Source organism: Squalius cephalus, assembly GCF_949319135.1.
Source record: "Squalius cephalus genome assembly, chromosome: 16".
NCBI classification, from domain to species: Eukaryota; Metazoa; Chordata; class Actinopteri; order Cypriniformes; family Leuciscidae; genus Squalius; species Squalius cephalus.
The window spans coordinates 17,955,398-17,982,173 of record NC_137137.1 but is presented as its reverse complement, the minus strand read 5'-3'; the positions used below and the strand labels follow the sequence as shown (position 1 = coordinate 17,982,173).

Sequence of the window (26,776 nt, the reverse complement as noted above, 5' to 3'; positions counted from 1 at the left end):
AAATCTTGTTTCAATGTTTAAATGAAACCGATATAACAAAATATTCTTTGTCATGGCCCAAATGTATAAAGTACGTAAAGTCTTTAACCTTTGACTTAATCCTTATCTGTCTTGATCTATAAAGCCCCAAGTAATGGCATTCAGTTCCCAGCTGTACTTATGAAAACAATCTGCTGATTCCAACAAAGTTTCAAGACAAAATTTCCATTTTCAAACCAGGCTGTCTTTATTTTCAAATGAACATGTTGGTCATCTACACAGTTTAAAGGGATAGCTGACCCAAAAATTAAAATTAGCCCATGATTTACTCACCCTCAAGTCATCCTAGGCGAATGACATTCTTCTTTCAGACAAATACAATCTGAGTTATATTTAAAAATGTCCTGGCTCTTCCAAGCTTTACAATGGCAGTGAATCGACATTTCTGTTTTGAAGTCTATAAAAGCGCATCCATCCATGATAAAAGTAATCCACATGGCTCTGGAGGGTTAAATAAAGGCCTTCTGAAGTGAAGACATATGATGTAAGATGAAGGAGTATCGTAAGCTTTGACGCCTCTCGCTGTTCAAACAAACAGGGCTGGGCATCAAGCTCCTCCAACATTTCTCTTTAAAAATTGTCGTTTTAGACTTCTAATTTGTGACTGGTGTTTTGTTTCGCTCTATCCTCTGCGCTTCTGAGTTCGTCAATACCAAGGGGCAACATTCTAATCTGAAAAATGAAGCCTATACCGGAAGTGCGAAAAACTGCAATACATCGAAAATCCGCTAGGGGCAGGTCCCAAAAGGGAGCAAATGTCCATAGACCCCATGTTAAAATGTCCGTTTTCACAGCATAAATTCATGTTTTTACAGGTTGGTCCCATGGACTTTTACTGTATTTTTCGATAGGTTACGAGTGCCTGACAACTGTGAGGGGGGTGAATTTTTTTCTAACTCGTTAGTTTAGATCGTATTTAGATATAAAATATATGCCAAATAAGGGCGTGGTTAACTTTGATTGACAGCTTGATTAACAGCTGATAACGAGCATGGGCTGCGCCAAGGAGAATGACAACATAAGAAGCGCCATTTTTTAATATACAGTTGAAATATAATACTACTGTTTTTGTATCATGAAATGTAGTTTTAAGAGTTTTTCAGGCGAGAATGTAGTTGTTTAAAGCTCAAATCTGTGGTTTATTTATAAAGATTTATGAAATTTGTATCCAGGTTGTGAGATGCAGGTGATCACCGGGCGCTCGGCGCTCATGTACCCCGCCTGGAACAGCCTTTCCTCGGCTAGTCGTTCTGACATTTGCCGCTGACTCTGGCGTCTCTGTAGTGGTTAAACATGAGATATAATTCGTCTTGTGTATATCTAACGGGGCCGATTTTTGGTCTCGTGAATCTATAATTTGTTCCCTGGCCAATCGTTTTGGCTGAGGGCTAAGTTGAGTGAAATGTCATAACTTTATAAGCTATTTAACTTTAACGTTACCGTTGTATGGTTAGACTAGAGCGCTGACTTTGTATGTTTGACTGAACTGTTTGCTTTATTTGTATAGCTTCTTGTACCTTTTACTTATACTATTATAATGGCTAATATTGATAAAACTGAAATTTAACAAAAAGAGACTGGGTTGAGTTTTGTCATTTTAATACAACGAAGATGATCTGTAATGTTGTTTACTGCAACATCTGTTGTTTAGTACAAATGCAGATATTGCCTGGACCATATTAAAATGTTTAATATTTTTATATTATATTTAAACGAAAAGAGGCAGGGTTAGTTTTATATTAACGTTATATGCAGTGAATATAATCAATACGCGTTGCCTGAACCACATTTGTGTGGCTATAATGTTTAAGATTTCTTTAAATGAAAACGAAAAGAGGCAGTGTGGTGTTTTATAACTTATTTCGTTTTATTGTTGCCTAAAATATACATAACGTTACAGAGATAACCGGAGTAGCAGAGCGAGCTGAGTGACGCGCGCTGTTCCATTTGCAGAATAACCGGACTCGCGTCCTTTACCCATATATGGATTGGCCAGAAGGTGGGCGGGGTTAGGATTTCCCAAGATTTTCCAAGATGGCGCCACCCATACCCCCCATAAACGGCTTCAAAACCGTTCTTCAGAAAGTCTATGGGTGGCGTCACAGACGCTTTGTCCATATTTTTTACAGTCTATGGTCAATACGTCATGCGTCAGGTCAAGGGTTACTCTTTCACCGTAAATCGATGCGGCTGTCTGCCGGAAGCTAGTTATTTTAGTTGATAAAGTTTTAAATATGGATATTTTTCTTACACGAAAGCATCGCTTCACTTCAGAAGTCCTTTATTAACCCCCCGGAGCGGCGTGGAGCACTTTTATGATGGATAGATGCACTTTGATGGACAAAACAGAAACGGCCATTCACTGCCATTATAAAGCTTGGAAGAGCCAGGACATTTTTTTTATATAACTTCGATTGTTTTCATCTGAAAGAAGAATGCCATATACACCTAGGATGACTTGAGGGTGAGAAAATCATGGGATAATAAAAACATTTTTGGGTGAACTATCCCTTTAAATGACTGACAAGATAGATCACTTCAACCATTTCTTTTTAGTCATTCATGTCAGAAAATTTAGGTTACAGTTATCACTTTAGAGTTGAGTATCTACAACACAGTATATAAAACGAAATGTGTATGATTTCCACATCTGTCATACACAGTTAGTATGTATGGATGCTCTGTTTTCCTTTTACCAGGTCTGCCAGTTATGTAACTCAACCTATCACAGCTCAGCTCTAGTTCTTCAGGCACGTGCTTTCTCTGCAAGGGGTATTTGTATGAATGTGTGTGAGTGTGTGGTGGCTGGACGAAAGAGAGCCGGAATGTGTGTATATTCCAGACTGGAAACTTTGTGTATTGGCTCCATCAAAGATGTTCATGTGTAGATAAACCAGAATCTAAATCACGCTTGTTTGTTAAACTTATTTATTGTACACATGTATATTTGTATTTATAGGCAAATTGTCAGTTGCATATATTCACACTATATTCGTGCTGAATACATGCAATTGTTACAATAATGTAGGAATGTGGAGGAGTCTTGATACCTAAATAATGTAAGTAAAGCACAGACCTTCCTACTATATTTCAAACCTTTTTCAATCTTATAGTGGAATAACGGGTAACACTATTTTACAGTGTCCTTGTTATTCATTACACTACTATAATGATAATAAATTATGCAATGCTAATTAGCCTACATGCAATAGTGTTGGGTGTAATGTATTACTGAGTAATTAATTACTGTAAGTTGATTACTTTTCCAATGAAAAGTAAAGTAAGGAATTACTTTCTGTAATTTAATTACAGTTTCTTGTAATTGCATTAAATACTATATAAACTATATAACAATTTTATATAAAACAATAGTGAATTCAACATCAAAATCGTATGTCTAATGTTATGTATGTTGTCTCTGTACTTAAAAACATGTATAATTATTCTGTAACTGGACACCTAAAAATAAAGTGTAACCGAGAAACGTTAAAACGTGACTTAAGCTGTCGAATCGGAGTTGCAAAAAAATGTTATGCAACCTTGCAAAGAACTGTGGGGTCTGCCCACTTCATGTCATGATGATCATGAAGACTGATGTGTAGGTGCGTGGACTTCCCCCTATAGGCAGACAGAGATGAAAAAAACAACGCGCCTTTAAATAGAACCATATTGTCATTCTGACTGCTGTTATCTGACTGCAACAGTGGCGACGGATCCGCTCGTCGCCTCACCGAACAAATACACTTTATATTCTTTCATACAGTAGGCTATATTCTAGGCTATAGTCAACATGCCTAGCAAGAGAAAGAAGAACAAACGCCGAATGAGAAGAGTGGTGAGTACATTTACTTTCACACACTTGTCTTTATTCAGAGTCCTGCAAGCAATATGATGTTATTTTTATAGCGTCCAAACTGATCCCTACCTAGTTTTCTAGTTTGATCTGCCAGCTTTACTTGGGCTTTAAATTGATTTAAATAAACGATAGCATAATTCATTTTTAGAGTTTCTCCAATTATGTTGTTTATTTATCATATTATTACTATCGTTGCCTAGAGGAGTTACATTTAGTAAGATGACGCCATAGGTTTATCATTTTCTGTTCTCAGACCATTGGTTCATGTCCATATGAAGAATTAGTTGATTTAGATTTTTTTCTGACATTAATTTACTTTTAGTTGATTAATTTGAACTATCGATAAATGCAACACATTGAGCGGGGGTATATTTTATAGTAGGGGGTGTGTCCCATATAGGAACCAGTAGAGATGAAGCCGAATTGCTCACATCCCACTTTGTACTATCTCTAATAATAGATAGATAGATAGATAGATAGATAGATAGATAGATAGATAGATAGATAGATAGATTTTTTGGTCTACTTTAGGGATAACTGCACTAACAGGTGTACGTATTAATAAACATATTGTCCTGAAAAAATGTTGCTTGGATTGTGTATTAGAATTATAATTTTCAGATTGTATTGCCCCTTCTACACTTTGCCTGATAATAATAATACCAGAATCATAATTAATATCTGTTTCACATATAGAGTATTATTGGTTTGTTTTGTGGTCCTTTTTTCTTTGTTCCGTGCAACAAACCAAATCATGCCTTTTGACCCCACCCCCAAAAACTTATAAGGACTTTGTTGATTTTGGCATATCCCTTGGGCCAGTCTGATTCCAAACATGGTTGAAGGCACATTCCTACAAAGACAGTTGGTCCAGAGACCACCAGAATTTTTTATTTATTTATTTTTTATTTATTTTTTTTGCACCGATTGGTTTTGATTTTAACTGTCCCGTTATAAATCCATTGATTTTTAATAAGTGTATTTTTGAAAGGTGATTTAGTTTACATTCTGTCATTGCAAAGGAATGTTGCACAATATTGACCATGCCTCACCACTCTAAGACATATTTATCCTCTGTGGCCAGTGACATAATGAAATACACACAGTTTGTGCATCTGAACACTGAACTCTTTGTTTGAATTTTACAGCAGTTTTTTTAAGTGCATATCATTAAAATCTCACCCTTTTCAATCTGCTTAGCTGAACATGTAACCGATTAATGCTTAGTTGCTGTCCCAAAAGATGCAGTCATATCAACAGAACTGCGTTTCACACAAGTACAGAAATAGAGGGGTATCTATTATCTCTCTAGCTGTTAAGCCCCCCCAGCTGGATACAGCTGGTCCTAAACAGGGCACATTTCACTGTCTCTAATCATGCAGTCAAATAAGAAATGGTGAGTACTGGGGGGTGAGCACATTCCAACACTCTGTTTGTTGCTTGCCAGCACTTCAAAACAGAAGAAACGTCTTTTTAAAGTCAGCTGCCAGAGCCAATTAACTCAATTTTTGCAGCTGTAGGCTCATGCAAATGCATCTTTCAGGTTTTTTTCTGTTTGCGTTAGAATGGACAACCTAAAATGTGCTTTTTTCCTAAACACCTCCTCTGTTCCCCCAAACGCCAGACTGTTTATTCTGTTATGCTGGCCTGTTTCATGAACTTGGGCCCAAGTTTTGCCTGATTTGGCTTTGTCAGTGCTGATGCTGATCTTCACACATGGTTGCATAATTTGGCCTTAACTGTGCTGGCAACTGTACACCCCATACGTGCACAATGGGTGCTTAAATTCTTTTGAGGCCTATGTAAACTGCACTGGCCAGCCCCTGCTTTTGGATAATGAAGCTGTGAGTGTGATTATAATGCGATTATGGTTCCATTATGATGTGATTAGCATTTTTGTCTGTTCTGTTTAGCCCCATCCAGAGCTCCGAGGGGTGCTGACTCTTTCAGCTCGCTTGACTAGACATGTCAGAATCAATTGGATTCAGCCATTTTTTGCCATTACACAGCCAACTTTTGTTAACTTATGTAAGCTCTCAGGGAAGTCGTTAAACCCTGTCTAATACCATTATGTGCTCAGCTGAACTAAAGATAAAAATAAATAGGTTCTGATTTCAAATCTCAACTATTTCTCATTACTTCATTTGTTTTGAGCAGCAGGCCCAGAGAAGGGCCCTGGAGGAACAATATGCCTCCTCTGGAAAGGGAACCCCAGGAGTGTGTGCTGTCTCTGCCCCAGTTCCTGCAAGGGTTCCAGTTGCTAAAACTCCAGAGAGTCCTATTTCGGTTCCAATTCCCCTGGCGGTGATCGCTCCAGTTGATGTTCCCGCTGAAGTTCCTCCTTTAGAACCGGCTGTGTTAGAGGTCCCAGTAACGGATGCTGTTAAAGACGAAGTGGTAAAAGCTGCAGAGGACCTAGGACAAAGCCTAGTGGAACCCCCTGCAGAAGAGCCAGCTGTTATTGAGGAAGATGAAAGTATCACCGTTCCAGTATCAGAGGTAATGTGAACCGCCTTTTTTGAGGTTATTTATATTTGTTAATTATTAAGTGCACAGAGAAATTTGTGGGAATTACTAATCATTACAGTGGACTCAAGGAGTATGTAATTCATCATGCAGATGTTACTGTTGTGACCGATATTAAGGTATGGGCCTGACAGTAATGGCTTCTTACAGCCTGGATGGAAGATGGGGGTGTGGTCACGTATGCAATGTGGGGGGGTGGGGGGGGGATATTTTAGTAAGTAAACATAGTGTACAGCATGCCTGGAGCCACAGCAGACTGTTCCAAACTGCTGTTTTATTGAAAATGAGATCATAAGCTTTTCTGAATCCTGCTTCCTTTTTAGGAACAGTATTTAAACTTCTTGTCATTGAACACCAGTTGGTTCAGTAGGATTTTAACTGGTGGCCTGTGTTGAATATTTGAGATTAGATATCCACACATACTGTGTCTGAAGAGACTCTGCTGTATGTGAGCAGGGCTGCCGATAAGGGGGGACAACTAGACCTTTTGTCCTGGGCACAGTTGGGGGGGGGGGGGGGGGGGCTATAAAGCGATTGTAGTTTTAACCGAAGACGACAAGGGAACACGATTCAACCAATGAAACCCTGGAAAGTAATTGTGCTGAGTAGAATGATAATAAAGTTTTTGTACCAAGCCCAACAATTACGTAAAGGTCATGTTTACCGTTGTTCGGCGAATTTTCGTGACTAAAATCCAGTCGTTTCCATAAGAATCCACTCAATCAGGAATTTCACGTGGGGGCAAATATTTCCCCATCTAGATTTTGCAACCGTTTCAAGTTGGTCATATTAATTTTTCCTCTTTGACCAACAGAAAGCTGCTTGGTTTAAAAATGTGACTTCTGTTTGAGTTGTGCATCATTGCTACATTAACGACAGACAATGGACAACATTTACTGAAGTGACTGCAACTGCTAACAGGCTCGCACTTTTACACTGACAGATTTTCTGCTGCATAAACAGAGCTGCACCTCTTAAATAAAGAGATTTTAGCATTACTACATTGCATATTTTCTTTGATAATGGCCATAAATTAAAAAAATGTTATTGGGAGAGTGCCACTGAGAATTATTAAAAACTTGATGCTCATGAAATCCAATTTACCTGAGGAGTGGAACCACATTTATTTTCAAATAGAAGTGTAATCTAACCGAACCCAAACTGCAAATGTAGCTATAAACTGCTTAAATCATCTTTACTCAGTTAGATTTTCTAAAATATAAATATTTAAAAGTATATTATTTTATAAATTAAATACATTATATTAATATATGTTTTATATATTAAATACATTCTTTTAAATTGCGTTTTCAACATGTTTACTTATAAGTTAAGCAAGTTCTCCTTAACATGTCTCTACTTTCTATGTTGCATCTGTGATGGCTCATGTGCGAAGTGTGACATCAGTAGATGTCTGTTTTCTGACATTATTGTGCATGCATACATGTACAAATATCCAAGCTGACACTCTCCCCAAACAAAACTTTAATATATAGTCACTCCTCAACCTCCTGCGCCTCACCCTCCCCCTGTTTTTTGAAGAGAAGCCAAGCCCTTAAAGCCCACCCTTCTTTTCCTGTGAGCTCTGCTTCAGCCTCTCCTCTCCCTTCACAGACATCACAAGTGCTTGGGTTGGACATCCACACACTGAGAGTGGCACAGGGGCAGGGCGAGTGAGAAAGACACATACCCTTGCAGTGAGTGTCAGGTTAAGGTCTGAGTTTTTACTGGAGTGTCAGGTCTGTGTCGCCATGGGGCTCATTCTCAGTTGGCTTCGAGGCCCTCGGGAGCCCTTTGACTTGCTGGATGTCTCTGTGGAAACGCAGGTGAGCTCCCACCTCAATGGATGGAGGCTTGTTGAAGGGGTTTAGCTGAGGGAGAAAGAACATTTTGTACTGTGTGTGTCAACCCCCCCGCCTCCCCCTCCCCCTTCTAGCTTTCTTTCTCTTTGTATTTTTGTAGGGGTCATGTGGGCGTTGCATTGGCTGGTGTGTTAGACATTGTGGAGGAGGAGCTTAAATATTTTATGTGAGTTTTTCTGAATGCACATAGGTGGGTGGAGTCGAGGAATGTGCTTAGGTCGGGTACATGGCCTAGTCGTGCGTGCTAATGAGGGGTTGTGGCACGTTTTTCTTATTTGTTGATAAATTGTTGAGTGTAGGGATTGCCTAGTGAAATTAGAACTGTAAAAGCAATTTTTTAGTTATTAATAATTGGCATTGTTTTGTTTAATTGTTATTTAATCTGTTGAAGAAAGAGAATGTGAAACAGATATCTGAATGAGGGCTCATTTATAACCACGTGCACACATGGTCAGCTCTGAGGAGGCGTGGTGGCCAACAGAATCTCCTTTGTCTTTTTTAACAACAATCTTTTATGACAACAGTTGTATGTGTTACTGTGTAAGTCTTTGTGTGGTTTACACAATACTTTTAAGTTAAATGTCATGCTGCAGATGGAGAATCTATGATGTGAGCATACATTAAACAGAATTTTGTAATGCTTTACCATGGTTATTATAGTTTTGAGTTTATTTAGTTTTAATTTTCCCTCTGTCTCTGTTGGTTTTATTTTTTTCATAGTTTTCTAGTATTTTTAGGGCTGCCAGAGTTAATGCCGTAACACATTCTCAGCTGGGTCTGGTGTTATTGCTGTCTAGTGGCATTTTCATGCTTATTTTTATGCATATTTTATGCACGAAACTAAACAAAAATACATTATTCACTTGCATTTAGTTATGCATTTAGTAGCTTTTATTTCCATTTCAGTTAAGAAGTTTTTATTTAGTTTTCATTAATACACTGCTTTATATATATAAATTAATATAATTTATATTTATATCTCAAAAATTGTTTATATGAAATAATACAATATGTGTATACTGTATGTAATAAATTAAACTATATAGAACACTTTTTGTGACTTAAATGTTTGCGATGGCATTGAAAGATTTGCACAACTGCATTCATTTTCATCCATTTTTGCTCATTGTTCTTCAATTTGATCTCATTACAACCTTAAAGAGGTACTTCACCACTGGCAAAATGAGCTTTCAATAAGACTTAGAAAAGGCTTAAGGCTTAGAAAATCGATTTTTTTTTTTTTTTTTAAATAAATCAGTGCTACCTGACTAGAGAAAAAAGGCAGTGGTCTTCCCTTTTGCCAAATAGGTAGAAAAACTTCAACATCCATAACGCACTGGGCATGTTGCTTTCTAAGGCCACTCCCACCAGTCTGTTATGGATATGCTTACCAGAGTCAAATACCGCCTTGCTTTTGTAGAAAATACTCCTTAGCAAACTTTTAGTCATAATGGTGTCTGTCGACTTGTACCTGGTTGCAAGAATTCAAAGAGTAAACATTTAGCGGGTTACTTTCCAGTGAAGGATCCAGCACTTTGTAGGCAGTGGCTAAAGGCTGCAAAGAATCGTAAAAAAGGAAAGAACGGCACGACAGAAAATCTGAAAAACCTTAGTGTTTATAGTCAACATTTTAAACTGGATGATGAACAGAGTTTTATGCCAAAATGGAGGGGAAAAAACTGCCGATCTGTCTGTTCCGCCCAACCCCCTGAAGGAAAAAACGCTGTCGCATACAAGAAAGAAACTATTGCCAAAGTGTTCCATTGTACCATAATGCTGTTTAAAGAGTTGACAAAGTACAATACAGTTTTCAGTGATAAACCTACCCTTACAAAAACTGTTCTGTTAACAACCCTTTGTTAACAAAGTTAACTTTGTTTAACTTTCTTTGTTTAACAGTTGTATGTGGGCAGGGATTCAAAAATGCGGAAGTATAATTCTGTAGTTTTTCACGAAAGCCCTGGAGTTTTGCGTCACCCGAGCCGGCAGATTTTTGCTGACAAATAAACGTGAAATTCTGTCCAGGTAACACAAAGAATGAGTAAACATTGTTTTTTTTTTATATATTGTTTATAATTAATTGATTGAGGAATACTAAGAAGGTTGATGTCTAACTTTAAAAAATGAATGAGGAGCAGAGTAGTGAATGACGTCCAGGTATGTGTTTAAGGGTTAATGTCATAAATATGACTACTTAGTATATGAGTATTGACTACTTAATATATGGGATTAGAATTGAATGTCATAAAAATGCCTTTTAATTCATTATTTAGACTTATTATGTCATAATTATGATTTCCCAAACATGACTTCCATAGAAACATGCACTGTACAGTTGCATACATTTCAAATCAAAACAGTGGGAGAACTCAGAATAATCTGGCTCACTTTGTTTCTTAAATTTGCCCTGGAAGATTTTGTTCTGCTACCACAGGGGGCGTTTGAATCACATGGAGCACTGTGTATGTAGAGCGCATCAATATTAAACCTTACTCAATATTTCAACAACATGGCATATGTTGTACTCACATGTTACACTTTTCTCTGCAATAAACATGCATAATTAACATATATTTTACATATAAATTATCCCCGTTTCTCACCATATGGTAGTGTCACTTCGTCTAAAACAAATTTTTGGTTAGAGAGTCTTGTTGGAGTGGTGGAACTGCCATCGCAAGTATTATTATCTTCATTATTAAGTATTATAATATAATTTAAGATACTTTATTGAGACAATTGTAACACAATTAATCTTTAGTGTGACGTGGAGCTTTACATTTTGTGATTACTGTCTTTTTCAGACCATATCATCTATAGTTGAGCCAGTGTCCAGCCCTGCAGAAACTGAGGTATGGTAATATGCTATATCCCATCAGTCCTCAGAAATTCAACCACTGTATATCTATCAACACCTTTGCCTTTGGCCATTCACACTAATGGGCTGGTAAAGGTGTTTTTCCTAATTACTAGGCCTCCAGCGCCACACCTTACCTTTCAGGGTGCATTTATGTGCTTTTTCTCATAACTTTGCTTTATGAGGTGTAAAGAAAACTTAGCCACATCTTTTTTTTTTTTTTTACTAAGACACTAGCTTTACACAAATATCCATGCATATAGAATGCAGATATAAATGAGGCTTTGTATTGGGTTAGAACTTTTAAATGACGTTTTTGAATTAAGTATTAAAGGAATTTACTAAAGGAATCTGTTCTTTCTTTTCTTTTCTTTTTTTTACTATGACCTTTTCAAAACACGCTATTCACAGATCCAGTTTGAGGACACTACACCTGTAGCCACAGAGGTATATATATATATATATATATATATGTGTGTGTGTGTGATGATAATCATTCTTTGTTGGTTTCATACTATATTTTTGTGACTACCACAAAGCAAAATTAAAATGTTCCTTTATTAACAAAATGTTATTAAATCAATAGAAATGCTTCAAAGATTGTAAGTGCTATGCTAAATACATTTCTGTTGTGTTCAACAAATTATCTTACACTACCGTTCAAAAGTTTGGGTTCAGTAAGATTTTTATTTTAATAAATGAATACTTTTATTCAGCAAGAATGTTTTAAATTGATCAAAAGAGACAGTAAAGACTTTTAGATTGTTACAAAAAATCTATTTCAAATAAAATAAACAATAATAAGAAATGTTTCTTAAGCACCAAATTAGCAAATTATTTCTGAGGGATCACAGGAATAAATTGCATGTTAAAAAATAGGCCTATAAAAACAGTCAGTTTAAATCTTAATATTTCACAATATTACTGTTTTTACAGGGGGGGGGGGGTTATTAATTAAATGCGGCTTTATTGAACATAAGAGACTTCTTTTAAAAACTACTTTTTAATGGTAGTGTAAAACCTTGATGTATTGTACTATTTAAAGTGCAGGAATTGTAAACATGTGACCATTGTGCTTGTTTGTACATTATGCATTGCATGTTTTCTTGTCTTTATATGATGTTCTGGTACAGACGCATGTTTTAGCTCAACTTGTCGAGACGGTTGACACCGAGCGTGAAGTTGAAGCTGAGCTTCCTGCTAAGGATCCTGTGGTAGAGGTGCCAGTGCCAGTGCCAGCTAAGGATCCTGTGGTAGAGGTGCCAGTGCCAGTGCCAGCTAAGGATCCTGTGGTAGAGGTGCCAGTGCCAGTGCCATCTAAGGATCCTGTGGTAGATGTGCCAGTGCCAGTGCCAGCTAAGGATCCTGTGGTAGAGGTGCCAGTGCCAGCTAAGGATCCTGTGGTAGAGGTGCCAGTGCCAGAGGAGACGGAGACTACAGCTGAAACTGTTGCTGCAGTTGAAACTGTGACAGAAACAGTTGTAACCGAAGTTGAGCCTGTTGCCGATGTCGCAGTGGAAGTCGACGGGCATGTTGTCGGGGTCGTGGGAGAGCCTGCCATCGAAGCTGAAGCCATAACTGTTGAAACTGAGCCTGCTGAAGTCCACAGACTCGCAGAAGTCACGGAGGTGCCTGACACAATACATCTTCTTGGCACATTGCAATGGACCCTTTGCATGAGTTAATTTGCATGCACAACAGGTGACTTTGTCTTGTCAGTTCTGTGCACTTGTTTGGATAATTGGGCATGACATGAGCCTCACTCTTCCCATTCTTTTTTAAATTCCCTTGGACAGTTCGGTCCATGTTTTTTAGGCACACTAAACTAACTAGTGCTAGCAAATAGCATTTTTTTTATATGATTTCTCCTCCTTTCCTACAGGATGTACATGTAGAGCCTGAACCAGAAGAGTTTCCAATGGTAAGTTCATTTGATTTGATTTTTTTTTTCTGCATTTTTGGGAATAGTTCAGCCAAAAATATTGCAAATTATGTCATTGTTAACTGTGAGGAACCAGAAGTGGGGGCGGTTTCAGAATACATTTACGGGAAGTTTATTAAACAAACAAAGACAAATCCACAGTATGGATTAAAGTGTAGAGCCCTGCACGGGCCTCAAATCTAGGCCCGAGCCCGGCCCTGGCCCGAGACGCTCAGGCCCTAGCCCGACCCGTGTCCGACAGCTCATCAGAATTATCAGCCCGAGTCCGACCCGAGCCCGTTTTTTTTTTTTTTTTTTTTTTTTCTTCACAGCGGCAGACTGCCATTAAAATATTTTCGTTTTGTTAGTTATGTTTCTTTTCTTTTCATTTCTTTATTAAGCTAATTTAGACAAATGTTGGGAGCATAAAAAAAAAAAAAAAGACGACCAAGCAGCCGAGCCAACAGCGAGTAAAACATGTTTGATCAATTTAGCCTCTCAAATCAACGCTAATACTTTACTTGGCTACAATAAAATCCATAGATGTAAAACACTTCAAGCATATCACACAGACAGTTAGTTTAATGTTTATTTATTAAACCACAGTGAGTAATTTTTTTTTTAAATACTGAGGCAGGCTCAGGCTGCTCGCAACAGCGCTCGCAAACGAAATGAGCAATAGTCAATCTAAACAAATTAAATAAAATAAATAAAAAACAAACTTGCAGGTTATCTTACCTCAAAAATGCACCACAGAACATGGCCATTCTTTTTTCCAGTAGTTTCCAACAGTTAAACGAAAATAAAGTCCAATCGAATGAAAAACGAAAAACATCAGAAGTTTCCAACAGTTAAACGAAAATAAAGTCCAATCAAACGAAAAGTTAGAATAGTCTCTTACAGAGCATCGTGGAGAAAAAGAATAGCATCCACAGTGGAAGATTTTAACCCAGTCCTCTCTTCTATCACTCGCGATTTTTCTCTTAATATTCTCCATTATTTGCACATGAGGTGAATCGTTGGTTGCGCTGACGGGAAACCACTTGTGTGTGCGCGTGCGTGCGTGCGACTGTCATGTCAATCATATGTCAGTGTAAATAATTATAAGATTATTAAAGTTATGAGGTTATTAAATGTCTTTCTATGTTTGTTTTTCTATCGTCGACGTCAATTTCTCATATTTTTTTTTATTAATGTCTAAAAATATAAAAAGAAGGATAACTCAAAAAAGGCCCGAGGCCCGGCCCGCATGTGAACTATGACGTGAAAATTGGCCCGAAGCCCGGCCCTAGGGGCGTAAAAAAGTCGGGGCCCGTCGGGCTCGGGCTGAAATGCAGGGCTCTATTAAAGTGTCTGCAAAATGAATAAATGTAAATGTAAATCCAAACAGTGAGACAGAGCGGAATAGTCACCGAGGCAGGCAAAAGTCCAGTAACGTGTGGAACAGTCCAACCAGGCAAACAAAACAGAACAATAATCCACAAAACAGGCACAAAGGTAATGTAACGAGAATCAAAACAGCAGGCAATGAAAACGCTTGGTAAGGCAGTGTGAAAACTGGCAATACTTCCCACTGAATTCAGGCAAGGCAAGGCTTTAAAGGCCCCCTGAAATCAAAATGTAAGTTTTTTAGCTTTTAGTATGAATATGTTAGCCTTAAAGGGGGGGTCAAATGCTCATTTTCACTCAATCTCCTGTTAATCTTGAGTACCTATAGAGTAATATTGCATCCTTCATATCTCCAAAAAGTCTTTTGTTTTATTAAATTTTTAACAGAAAGATAGGCTGTACCGAGTTTTTACTCACCGTCCGGTTCCAACGCACGACCGCGAACCTTTATCATTGTGACTGCTCGATCCTTAAGCATTAGACGATCTGCAAATCCGTGGATCTGGGCTTTGTTTATAAAACAATCATCGTCGAAATGTCTTACACAACTCCGTTTATGCTCAGGAAAACAAACTCCATCCACGGGTTCCTTAACGCTGGGTTCTTTGGGAATCTGTGCAGGGTTGTCTTGCCCTGGCAACCAAAAACACACTTCTTTGGTGACACTGACTTCCCAAAAGCCGGGCAGGGCGCTTTGATGGCGAACTGCTTTCACTCTCTTGCTCTAGTCTACGAGTGCGCGCGCGGCCGCGATCTTACCGGAGAAGTGCCCTTAGGACCCATATAAGGAAATTCCGCCCTATCTTACGTAAGACAGAGCCATACTCGAAAAAAACTTTCCGAAACTTGTGACAAACCGGAAGGAGTATTTTTGGAACAAAAATACTCCTTCAAACGTACAACTTAGTTTTTGAAACTTTGTCCATGTTTAGCATGGGAATCCAACTCTTTACCAGTGTAAAAAACTCATTATGCATGAAATAGCATTTCACCCCCCCTTTAAGGTTATGAACAAGCTGGTGTGTTCCAAAACAATGACAAAATTCGCATTTAGGAGATATAAGCGTTCAAAACTTACAGTCTCTCATTTCTGCTAAAATGGATCTCAGATTTTTATGACATCTCCACGGACTTCAGCTTCTCATCACATCTTCTGTCCAATCAAATGCTCTCTAGAATCTAAAGCGTCCCGCCCCCTATGCTATAAATACCACTTGGCCAAATCAGCCGTTGACACGTCACAGGGCAAAATGGATTGGAGATGTGTGTTCGGTTGCTCAAACTATCGAGTTTTATTACGTTTATAAACTGTGGTTAAGAATGAAGTGGCTATAATTTATTCACACCTCTACTATTGAATCCAACGTATCTTCAGCGCTCAGATTCGCTTCCATGGTGCTGTCAAGTACGACTTGAAGTCTGTGAGGTAAACTAAACGCTATTGGCTATGTGAAAAGGGGGAGGAGCCATTCAATATGTCCTGCCTTAGCTTCCTGTTTCAGTGGAAATTACGTCAACACATACAAAGCTGCGCCTTCCAAGGCACTTCAGTGGGCCTTTAATGACAAACAGGAGGCATAGAATAAATGGTACATGGTCAGTATTCGTGAGAGGGCTCCCTCTGGTGGCCGGCTGAATGACCCCTCATGTCGTTCTAAACCTGTACATTACACTGTGCACTAGGGCTGCGTGATTAATCGCAATTTACATGAAATCGCACTTAAACCGATTTGGCTTATCGCAATTATGAAATCACAAAGGCTGCGATTTTTTTTTTTTAATGCGCAGCTTGTCATTGATGTACGGCTCTAAATGCTGCTCCATCTGAAAGCACTGCGAGTTTGAGTCACTTATAACGTGCATTTGAAAAAGCAACACGCATAAAAAACATCTCTCTAGAAGCATTTATGAACCTCTTGTCCAACAAAAGACAACATTTAATATCATGCTTTTACTCCAAACTTACTTCATAATGACAGTTGAGCATCCTTCTGTGAGATGATGTGGCTTCTTACACAGAATAAGGCAGTCGTGTGTTTATTAGTCATGTTTAGTCAATCAAAGCGTTTCAATCTTCTGTTTATTCAGCTACAGCAATAGTATGATGCCGATAGGGAATTCCTGGAATGATGTGTGTTATTGTACTTCTGCGGCGGGCCATATTTGGCGTGTCTGTGTGAGAGCGCCCTCTGGCGTTCAGATGGATCAGCATTTACTATCGATCAGCCGTGCTGCACTGACAAGCTGCGCATAAAATAATCGCAGCCTTTGCCAAATCGCGTGCGGTTTCATTGCGATTAATCATGTAGCCCTACTGCACACTAGACTTCTTACTCAGTATTTTTGTCTTGTTTTCCAGTACAAATATCTAAAGGCCCGTTCACACCAATGACGCTAACTATAATGATAAAGATATGGTTCTAAAAAAAAAATCTAGATATAAAAGAATCGCAGAGTCCACACCACAACTATAACGATAACGGCACAGAGAAAAGATATCGTTGGAATCACTTTCAGATTGATATTTTTTTCAGCCGATGAATGATAACAACATCGAAAGCCAATCAGAATCCATTCCACTTAAGAGAACTTTGGCATTTAAAGCAGCAGACGTCAAACCTGCAGCGCATGCTTGGAATAAAACGAGAATTATCATTTATTGGTTTGGACTCTAATAAAGTTATCATTATGGTTGTATAATCGTTTTTAACATTCTTAAATCAAGATGCGTTAACTTAAGAAGCAAAATGACACCCAATGATATTTTCTATATCAAATGTATCAAAATTAAGTGAGTTTTTGCTTAAAACAAGAAAAAAATCTGCCAATGGGGTCAGAAAAATAATCGTTTTACCTTTGAATTAAGTTTAATTTTCTGACATTGATATTTATACTGGAAAATACGACAAAAACACTGAGGAAGGTTTTTTTGTTTTTGCAGTGTAGGGCTTTCTTTCTTCTATGGAACACAAACACAGATGTATCTCAGTGCTTGTGTCTGCATAATAAAAGTCAGAGGGGCTCAATGTTGTTTTGGTCCCAACCGACTTTCACTCTAGGGACAAAAACAGCTAAAACATTCTTCAAAATATCTTACTTTGAAACAAGAAAGTCATACCTGTATAACTTTCTCTCTTCTGTGGAACATAAAAGTAGATGTGGCTCATTGTTTTTGTCTATACAGTGAAAGTCAAAGGGGCCTATGTTGTTTTGGACCACATTGACTTTTACTGTATGGACAAAAAGCATTCCTCAGAACATTCTTCTGAAACATTTTTCAAAATATCTTATTTTCTGTTCTGCAGAAGAAATTCAGTCATATAGCTTTGGAACAAGTCACATGATGATGATTAAAAATGCCAGATTTTTTGAACTATCCATAAAGTAAAATGTTCCTTTGTAGTGGTGAAGAATTCACTTCAATAACATTTGCAATGCATGCCAAGGGGCATAAACAATAACTTGCATTCCTTTCATTAGGAAGCTGCAGTACCTACAGAAGCTTTAGTGGAACCAGAGCCTGAGCAGCAGCACACACTCCCATTGGAGGAACCTACGGTATAAAATTACTTTTTATTAACTCCTTTTGTGGGATCATCTCAAGCATTTCTGCTCAAAATCCTTTTAGATTGAAGTTTAATTTTAAACATGGTCTTTTGCCCTCGGGTTTTCACATGCTGAAGCCTTTGGTCGAGTCCACTAGTGACCCCATCGCTGAAGAATTTGTTGTGAACGAGACAGTCGTAGCTGTTGCCACAACTGTTACAGAGGAACAGGTGAGCAGTTGGACACACCTACAACGTGCACATCAGGCGTTAAATTCTATTAGCTACTTGGATGGATCTAAATAGAAAATATGGCCTTTTCCCATAGATTCCTGAAACAACAACAGATGCCCCTGAGGTTCCATCAGAGACACTGGCAGAAACGATTCCTGCTCCTGAGCCTCTGCCTGTGCCTGTAGCAAAGGAGATTATACAAGTGAGCTTTTAACTTTTAAAATGGTTAACATGACTGCACACACACAAACACACATAAATATATATATATATAAGTTTGGGATCTGTAAGAATTTTTTTTAAGTAAAAACAGAAATATTGTGAAATATTATAAAAATTATAAAATAAAACTCATTCTAATATGCTGATTTGGTGATCATGAAACAAATCATGAAACTTGTTATTAGCTAGCAATGTTGAAAGTGGTTGTGCTGCTTAATAATTTTGGGGAACCCCTGATATTTTTAGTTTAAGGATTCTTTAATTAATAGAAAGTCCAAAAGAACATCATTTATTTGAAATAGGAATCTTCTGTAACATTATCAACTTCTTTACTGTCGTTTTTGATCAATTTAACGTATCCTTGCTGAATAAAACTATTAATTTCTTTAAAAAAAATAATAATTTACTGGCCCCAAACATTTGAATGTTAGTGTGCATAATTTGAGGATGAAAATTTAAAAACAAGTTGAAGAAAAAAGACCTGAATATTAGGGGAGAGAATTTTCCTAATGAGCTCAAAGGACATTATTGAATGCAATCACTCTAAATTTCTGATAAACATAATTTGAAGCTTTTTGTATTTTAGTGTTCTATGACTATAAAATTCAATATATACTGTGTATATATATATACATTTCAGGCTCAAGATGAATTCATGGCACAAGTAGAAACTGAAACCATAAAGGTATTCTTCCCTCAGTAGTTATCTTTTTTTTGTTTAAAATACTATGTTACCACCACTACACCAATACATACTGTAATATTTGTTTTAGTTAATGTTGTTTCTTATTTACATAGGACTTGGCAGTGACTGGTAGCCTAACTGTGGAAGCCATCAATGGATGTCTGGGAGCTACTGAAGTTGCAATTGAAGGTTAAAATGCCTATGGTGAGGATGAGAAGCTCTTAAATAATTTGAATCAATTTAAACATGAACAAATGAAATAAGGTTCATGAGCCAAGGGAACAATAAAACATCTGTTGTCTTTGTTTTACAGTTGGCTGAAACATCATGAAACATTGCAAAGTGCCTTAATGTGCTGATCGTCATCTAAAATATGACAAGGTTGTGTGGCTGTTCTTCGCTGGTGGAGTTTTTCCGAGCTTCTAATATTCTTCAGTTTCCATATGCATGTACAGTAAATTTGCATACTTAGTAAAGTAAAATGAAGGGGTGTTGCAAATTTCTATGTTTCTACTTGGATAATTTTGTAATGGAGAATGAATACTAGTTGTATTTGTTTAATTTGATAAAGCGATTTGGAATGGAGTGCTTCCTCAATAGAGCACAATTTCATACTATACCATCACCACATCTTCTGTGCCCCCTCAACCATTCACATGTGCCTTTCTCCAAATGACAAAATAAAGGGAGTTTGAAAAAAATTGTTGTATGCATTTAGTAAATACAAATTAAATATGTCATGCACCTATTGAAACTGTATGGGATGCAAAATCTTGACAGAAAGTGAAGCAAAATAACCCTTGAGCTACTGGGGATGCACATTAGTTTGTCTATCAGGTCAATACATTTTAAAGACACATTATCCAATTAAGGTAAATTAATGAAAACTGCCCATTTATAAGAGTAATGACAAGAGGGCCCATGGTAAACTTTTCCCAACTGTCATTTGAAGTGAAATCCACTCAATCGCCTTTATTTCATGGTAAATGTTTGAAATGTAAATAGAATCTATGTAATTATTAAAGAAAAACTCAATAAATTATAATAATTATTTAATTGTTAAACAAAAACACCAGCAAAAACAAGGGGGACATTTTGGTGGAAAGTTAGCAGTATTATAATTCTTCATGGAGACAATTATGGTTAATTCCAGAGGATGGATTGGAGCAGCAGCAATTCCCGTTCCCGCTAGTGATGAATAGGTCATGAACGTTCATTTTGAACGAATCTTTAATATGACTCTGGACTACCGAGTTGTCTCTGAGACTGAGAGTGATTCGTTCATTTTGTGTTGACTGCGAATGCGCAACATACTATGGGTTCTGTACAGGAAACCGAATGATTCATCTCGAGTCTTCGGGTTCGGGTCCGACTCCGAGTCTTTCGTTCTTCCTGTCAGTCCCATACAATGCTGTCAGTACCGGAAAGAGAAATGTTCACCTCTTGAGTCTTCTGGTCTGAGTCTTTCGTTCTTTCGTCACGTTGATGAACGAACGACTCGAACCTGAACCTAATCAATTCTGTATCTGGTACTGACTAAATAGCTCAGCCTATATGGACTATCACGTGATGAACGAATGACTCGAACCCGAAGTCGATGACTCGAAACGTGAACTAATCAATTCTGTATCTACTAAAAGGCTTGTTCGACTTGAACCGGCGCTGCACATACCGATCGGTGAATGACATCAAAGTACCGCGAGAGCGATAAGAGAGCAGACGGCCCGGGTTGCTTCTCAATATCCATCCATCCATCCTGCTATGACCCGGGAACAGATCGAGCTCAGCCATCTTGAAGGACATCTCAGTTCTCTAATTGCACCACGAGGATCGAGGAGTGAGGAGGCTTCCTGAAGAGTCATGAGCGAGGATACTATGCGGAAGTGTTTTATCGACTAAACGTGACTCACGTATTTCAATTCTCCTCCCTCTTCACATCGGTCACAATCATTTTAATTTATACTTTACTTTTACAGTTTATATAAACCACACATCTCACATATTTCAACAGGGTATCTTGCTTTATTATTATTTATTATGAATTTCTTAAATAACCAAACTAAAACAAGGACAGATCCTTTGAGCGCTGCTGCGACACTGTGAAGTGACGCTCGAGTGATCAATTAGCCTGGGAAAAACCCAGACAATTTCCTGCAAATTTAGATTTGTTCTGCAAGTAACTACTGAGTTACTACTGAGAATGGTCTGGTTTTAACCAGGCTAATTTTCTTTCCTTGCAGCCTTCCCTCGCATCCTACAGGGGGTGGAGCTTAGACACGAGGAAAGGAGCAAGGATTGCACAAATTTGAATTGAGAAGCACGTGCAGGGTACCCCTGATGTCCTGATATTCCATCCTACCCGTCAGAGGGATGGGTAAATGAAGCCTCATGACGCACTGAGGCTTTCCCTGAATGTTTCGGGAAAAGATTCGAAGCATCAAGAGTGTCGAAAACAGCGCCATCTTGTGGCAGGTCAAATTTATAGCAGCCATGCTTATGAGCAACTGAGTGCGCAGCGCCGTTGTTTTATCCATTAAAGGGGACATATCATGCTAAATCCACTTTTTTAGCCCTTAAATGCATTTTGTTGTATATTTGGAGTGTTTATAAGTACAGAAAAGTTGAAATTATTCTCTTCAGGTGCTTCGTTGATATCTTTATATTCTGTTTTGGCCTTATTTTTCAACCTGTTCAGATTTTTCTGTTATCTATGACGTTTTGTGAACTATTACGTCACAGTATTTGCAGCGGAACTGCCAAGGACATTGACTTCCAGCCCAACACTTCGAGCAATCCGCCATTTTTATTTCTCGCTGCAATTTTGTAGTCCAAGCTAAAAGATGCAGAAGTTACGAGAGGGTAAGTTAAAATGTTCGGTTGTTGGATGTAGTAACCCACACGCTTCATTACACCGTCTAATGTAGATGAACTGCCGCGCTTGTGACAGGGCCATAGACTGTGGACAGGGCGCATGTTTAACTGAAAGAACGAGCAGAGAGAGAGAGACCCGGTCACGCGCACGCACTCTCTCTCTCTTCGGAGCCAGGCGAAAGTGTAAACAAGACACCGTCTCCAAACTAGACGCTGTCTTGCTCTCTCTCCCTCGCACATATTAATCAAAATAAATCGACACGGTGGTAAAAGGTCGGAAGACCAAAGTTTCATGTGTAAATACAGTAACACACCATTGCGATATACATCCATATGAAGACGTTGTTCTGCAGGTTCGTCGTCTTCATTTTCATCTCGCTCCGGCTCCTACTCTGGCTCGAACATGTAAGGCTGGCTGGACAAGTCTTCCGTTGTTGACATTTTGTTAATAACGTGTGAATAAAAAGTTTCTGTGCCGCTATAATCGTATCTCTGCCATCAAACTACAAAAATGGCCGAACGGGGTGGAGTTGAACCTCTGCAAACTGGAGAGGGGGCGGGGTATGAAGTGTCTCAATTGTATTTAAAGAGACCGCACCAAAACGAGTTGCTCTCAGACGCACATCAGAAAAGGGGTAGAAAAGGGGCCTGTGGAGCTATAATAATGAGGAATTCAGACCCAAGCATTGCAGTTCCGCTTTATATAGACTACAAATGTATGATTTATATGTTAAAAGAAACGATTTAAAAGCATGATATGTCTCCTTTAAGCACAAATAAAAGCCTGACAGCTAAATGTTTAGTTCTCTTACGAGAGGTTCTCTCGTATTGCGTAGTTACTACGCTACGGGAAAGCCTTTCTTTCTCGAGATACTGAAGCCAAAAATTATCCTTAATTTTTATAATCTTGTCAACGCAGTGCGGCAGCCTGCAGACCTAGGGCAGGCTTACTAGCGTGCCCATTGGCTGCCCTGCGGCAACTGCAGCAGCCTACCGCTGAGCCCTTGGCGTGACGTCACGACCAATGAGCGTGCTTGGCGCGCTTAATGCGTCACAGCCCGCGAAAAGGGGTGTGGCTTAGCGTATAAAAGCGGGGCTCGGAGGCTGCTTCTCTGATTTCTGTCTTTTCAGCGAAGCTCTACGCATCGCTGCTCTCTGAGGAAGCCGCCGTCGAAACAAGCGACCAGCACGCCGAGGATCTCAGCCTGAGGACGCCGGCCGCCTTCGCCGCCTTCAGCTTTCCCTGCCTGCTTCGCTATCCGGCGAATATATCCTTTTACTGCTCTGTGTTGTATGTGTTTGTGTGTTCGCCCCGCGACACACTTTGCATCTAAAAGAGCGCGAGGCGTTGTTGCAAATGCCTCGCTCATCCTGTGGCTCGTGCAGAGCCGCGCTCAGCGACGGAGACCGCCACGTGATCTGCGCTCTCTGCCTGGGTTTCGACCACGCAGCCCGCGCCCTTCACGGGCGGCTGCGAACAGTGTGAGGACTTGCCGATGTCGACCCTGCGGGCTCGACTCGCCATGTTTCACGATCCTCCACCTTCTCCGGCTGCCTCTTCCGGGCCGCGTAAGAAAAAACGCCGCTCTCAAAGGCCTTCCGAGCCGGTGGTTATAGCTGAGCGCTCGCCGGAGCCCCTCCCGCGAGCCTCGCTCTCTCCTTCTCCCCCGCCCTTCACCGACGCGCAGCGGCCGGCCTCTGCCCGCACTGCCGTCGCATCAGGGGGTGAAGCAGACCAGCTGGTTACTCCCCTCTGTCAAGCCGCGCAAACGGCGCCGCTCACAAGGGATGTCAGAACGGACGGTCACGGGCTATAGCTTCCTTTACGTTACAAGGAAGCTACCCCCCCCCCGGATGACGCACGCCCTCTCCCCCTCTGTTCGAGCCGCGCAAGGCGCCGCTCACAAGGGATGTCAGAAGTAGACGGTCACGGGCTGGCTTCCTTTACGTTATAAGAAAGCTACCCCGCGTCTCGGTCGCGCGCGTCACTCTCCGGCCACCTCCGTTTCTCACACATTTCTCAGTCCCCTCCTAGCTCAGGCGACTAGAAATATCTATATTGCAGTAAACGAGCCTGTTGTTATACACGCACGCCTGCAAACAAACGATGTCACAGCACATAATGACATCTTCCCGCTCTCTCTCCCTTTGTTCGAGCCGCGCAACTGCGCCGTTCTCAAGGGATATCAGAGCGGACGTCACGAGCACCGGCGAAAGGAGGAAGAGAGAGTGATTTCGTCCCGCTTAGGCCGGACTTCCTCCAATCCTCGCATATTTCTCAGTCCCCTCTAAGTTCAGGCGGCTGGAAATACTAATACTGCAGTAAACGAGCCTGTTTTAATACACGCGCGCCTGCAAACAAACGCTCGGTCATATGCTCGCACTGACTGGAAGCTCATGTGTGCCCCTGTGGCTCAGTGGCAGAACATTAGGCTTCCGCACCAGAGATCCGTGTTCGAATCCGGCTCTGGCAGCAGAAAAACTTTTTTCTGCTTGCTTCTCCGAGTTCGCGGCCAGCTTTCTTACATACAGAAAGCAAACCCGCATCTCACGGGATACATATTTCTCAGTCCCCTCTAAGTTCAGGCGGCTGGAAATACTAATACTGCAGTAAACGGGCCTGTTTTAATACACGCGCGCCTGCAAACAAACGCCGAAACACGACGCTCGGTCATATGCTCGCACCAACTGGAAGCTCATGTGTGCCCCTGTGGCTCAGTGGCAGAATATTACGCTTCTGCACTGGAGAACCGTGTTCAAATCCGGCTCTGGCGGCAGAAAAATATTTTTTTCTGCTGGCTTCTCCGAGCTCGCGGCCAGCTTTCTTACATTCAGAAAGCGAACCCGCATCTCACAGGATGGTGCTTGAGTATTTATGAGCGTCTAAACATATGAGCCATCAAAGCATTTGCTCTATAACGCCGATGGTGTTACAAGTGTAGAAAATGTGCCCACTCCCATGTGCTCACTGCTACACACAAAACACGGTCTCCCCGGTAACGCTCACAGAGCGCACTCTCATAAAGCGGACACATGCCGCTTGAGTACTAAGTGTAGTAAATGTGCCCACAACTCTGTGCTCACACCTAGCTGCTGCCCGCTCTATCACACAGTTACCCGGGTTGCAGATCCTCTAAAGCTCACAAACATTCCGGCTCTGGCCGAAGGTGTCATAAGTGTAGAAAATGTGCCCACTCCCATGTGCTCACTGCTTCACACAAACATGGTCCCCATGGTAACGCGCATAGAGCGCTCTCTCATAAAGCGGACACAAGCCGCTCGAGTACTAAGTGTAGTAAATGTGCCCACAACTTTGTGCTCACACCTACCCGCTGCTCGTTCTGCCATTCAGTTACCTCGGGTCGCACACCCTCTAAGCTCCCAAACACTGGCCGTGTCATAAGTGTAAACTCTGCGCCCGCTCACGTGCACGCGCACTCACTTTTAGACATTACAATCCCCACGCCGCTTTCGCGCCAGGGGTGTTTGTCAGCAAATCGCGCTCCATCCTCTGGGACCGAGCTACCGAACGCTGTACAGCCGGCCAATACTGTTTACCAGCCCCCGTGTTCGAGCACCAGCGGCGCGCACGCCGCTCCATCCTCTCTGATACAGGTTCCCCAATCCCGCGCAGCGCGGCGATCTGAACCCAGAGACCATTCGACCCCTAGCTATGCATGCGGAAGCATGGGAAGCTATTCAGGGCGCGTCAGAATGGGTGCTGAGTACTATAAAACACGGCTATTCGCTTCAATTCGCTCGTCGCCCTCCGCGCTTTCAAGCACAGACGGAGACGAAAGTGAGTTCAGAAGCTGCGCACCTGCTTCAAGCTGAAATAGCGAAGCTGCTGCGCAAAAGGGCTATAGAACAGGTTCATCCTTCTCTGAGCGAGTCGAGCTTTTACAGCCGCTACTTCCTCGTACCCAAGAAGGACGGAGCGTTAAGACCTATTTTAGATCTGAGACATCTGAACAAAGCCCTCATGAGACGGCCGTTCAAAATGATCACAACCAGAAAAATCCTCGCGCAGATTCGCCCAGGAGACTGGTTTATCTCTCTCGATCTAAAAGACGCATATTTTCAGATCCAGATAACTCCCCGTCACAGGCCATTCTTGAGATTCGCCTTCAACGGTTGAGTATATCAGTACACAATCCTGCCCTTCGGCCTGTCTTTGGCACCCCGTACATTACGAAATGCATGGACACGGCTCTCGCTCCCCTGAGAAAACAGGGAATGCGAATACTGAATTATCTGGATGATTGGCTTATTCTAGCGCTGTCAGAGACGGAACTTGTGTCTCACAGAACAGCGCTTCTCAGCCATCTGGAGGATCTGGGTCTCTCGGTCACTGGACCAAGAGCTCGCTATCGCCCCGTCAGTCAATTTCCTTCTTGGAATAGAACTGGACTCGGTGGCTATGACGGCCAGACTGTCGGAGCAGCGCGCGCGCCGCATCCGCCTCCTCGCCGCATCCCTCCAAATAGGCAGCCGGGTTCCGCTGAGGACATTCCAGCGTATCCTGGGGCATATTGCCTCAGCTGCAGCAGCGCTCCAGCTGGGCTTACTGCGCATGCGCCCGCTTCAACGCTGGCTGAAAGCGCGCGTGCCCCACCGAGCCTGGGCGGCCGGCGGCTTGCGAGTCAAAGTGAATCAGAGCTGCATTTCAGCCCTGCAGCCCTGGCTGGCAGCCGTATGGTATCACACAGGAGTGTCTATGGGAGTGATTTCACACCGGAAAGTTGTCTCGACAGACGCTTCCAACCTAG

At 40.8% G+C, this 26,776-nt stretch overlaps 1 protein-coding gene across 4 annotated transcripts; it reads left to right on the top strand.

Moving 5' to 3' along the window:
• The first annotated feature begins 3,600 nt into the window (after nucleotides 1-3,600).
• On the top strand, nucleotides 3,601-19,673 carry LOC307173219 (uncharacterized protein). Of its 4 annotated transcripts, XM_079896167.1 has the most exons (13): nucleotides 3,620-3,874; nucleotides 6,053-6,394; nucleotides 11,088-11,135; nucleotides 11,552-11,587; nucleotides 12,274-12,516; nucleotides 12,550-12,768; nucleotides 13,023-13,061; nucleotides 17,931-18,008; nucleotides 18,134-18,226; nucleotides 18,324-18,431; nucleotides 19,092-19,136; nucleotides 19,250-19,340; nucleotides 19,450-19,673. In XM_079896167.1, exons 1-12 carry the CDS (start codon nucleotides 3,830-3,832, stop codon nucleotides 19,328-19,330), a joined length of 1,377 nt encoding a protein of 458 aa, XP_079752293.1. In that variant the 5' UTR covers nucleotides 3,620-3,829; the 3' UTR covers nucleotides 19,331-19,340; nucleotides 19,450-19,673. The 4 variants fall into 4 exon arrangements, with proteins under 4 accessions (XP_079752292.1, XP_079752293.1, XP_079752294.1 ...); XM_079896166.1 differs by having other exon boundaries at nucleotides 3,601-3,874; nucleotides 12,274-12,768; XM_079896168.1 differs by lacking the exon at nucleotides 11,552-11,587 and having other exon boundaries at nucleotides 12,274-12,768.
• Nucleotides 19,674-26,776: the final 7,103 nt, after the last annotated feature.

What these genes read in the sequence shown, in the direction of transcription:
- LOC307173219 (XM_079896166.1), top strand. Translation starts at nt 3,830, where the DNA reads ATGCCTAGCAAGAGAAAGAAGAACAAACGCCGAATGAGAAGAGTG. An exon ending in AACCAGAAGAGTTTCCAATG is followed by an intron (nt 13,062 to 17,930) that starts GTAAGTTCATTT and finishes TCCTTTCATTAG; the next exon opens with GAAGCTGCAGTACCTACAGA. An exon ending in TAGCAAAGGAGATTATACAA is followed by an intron (nt 18,432 to 19,091) that starts GTGAGCTTTTAA and finishes TATACATTTCAG; the next exon opens with GCTCAAGATGAATTCATGGC.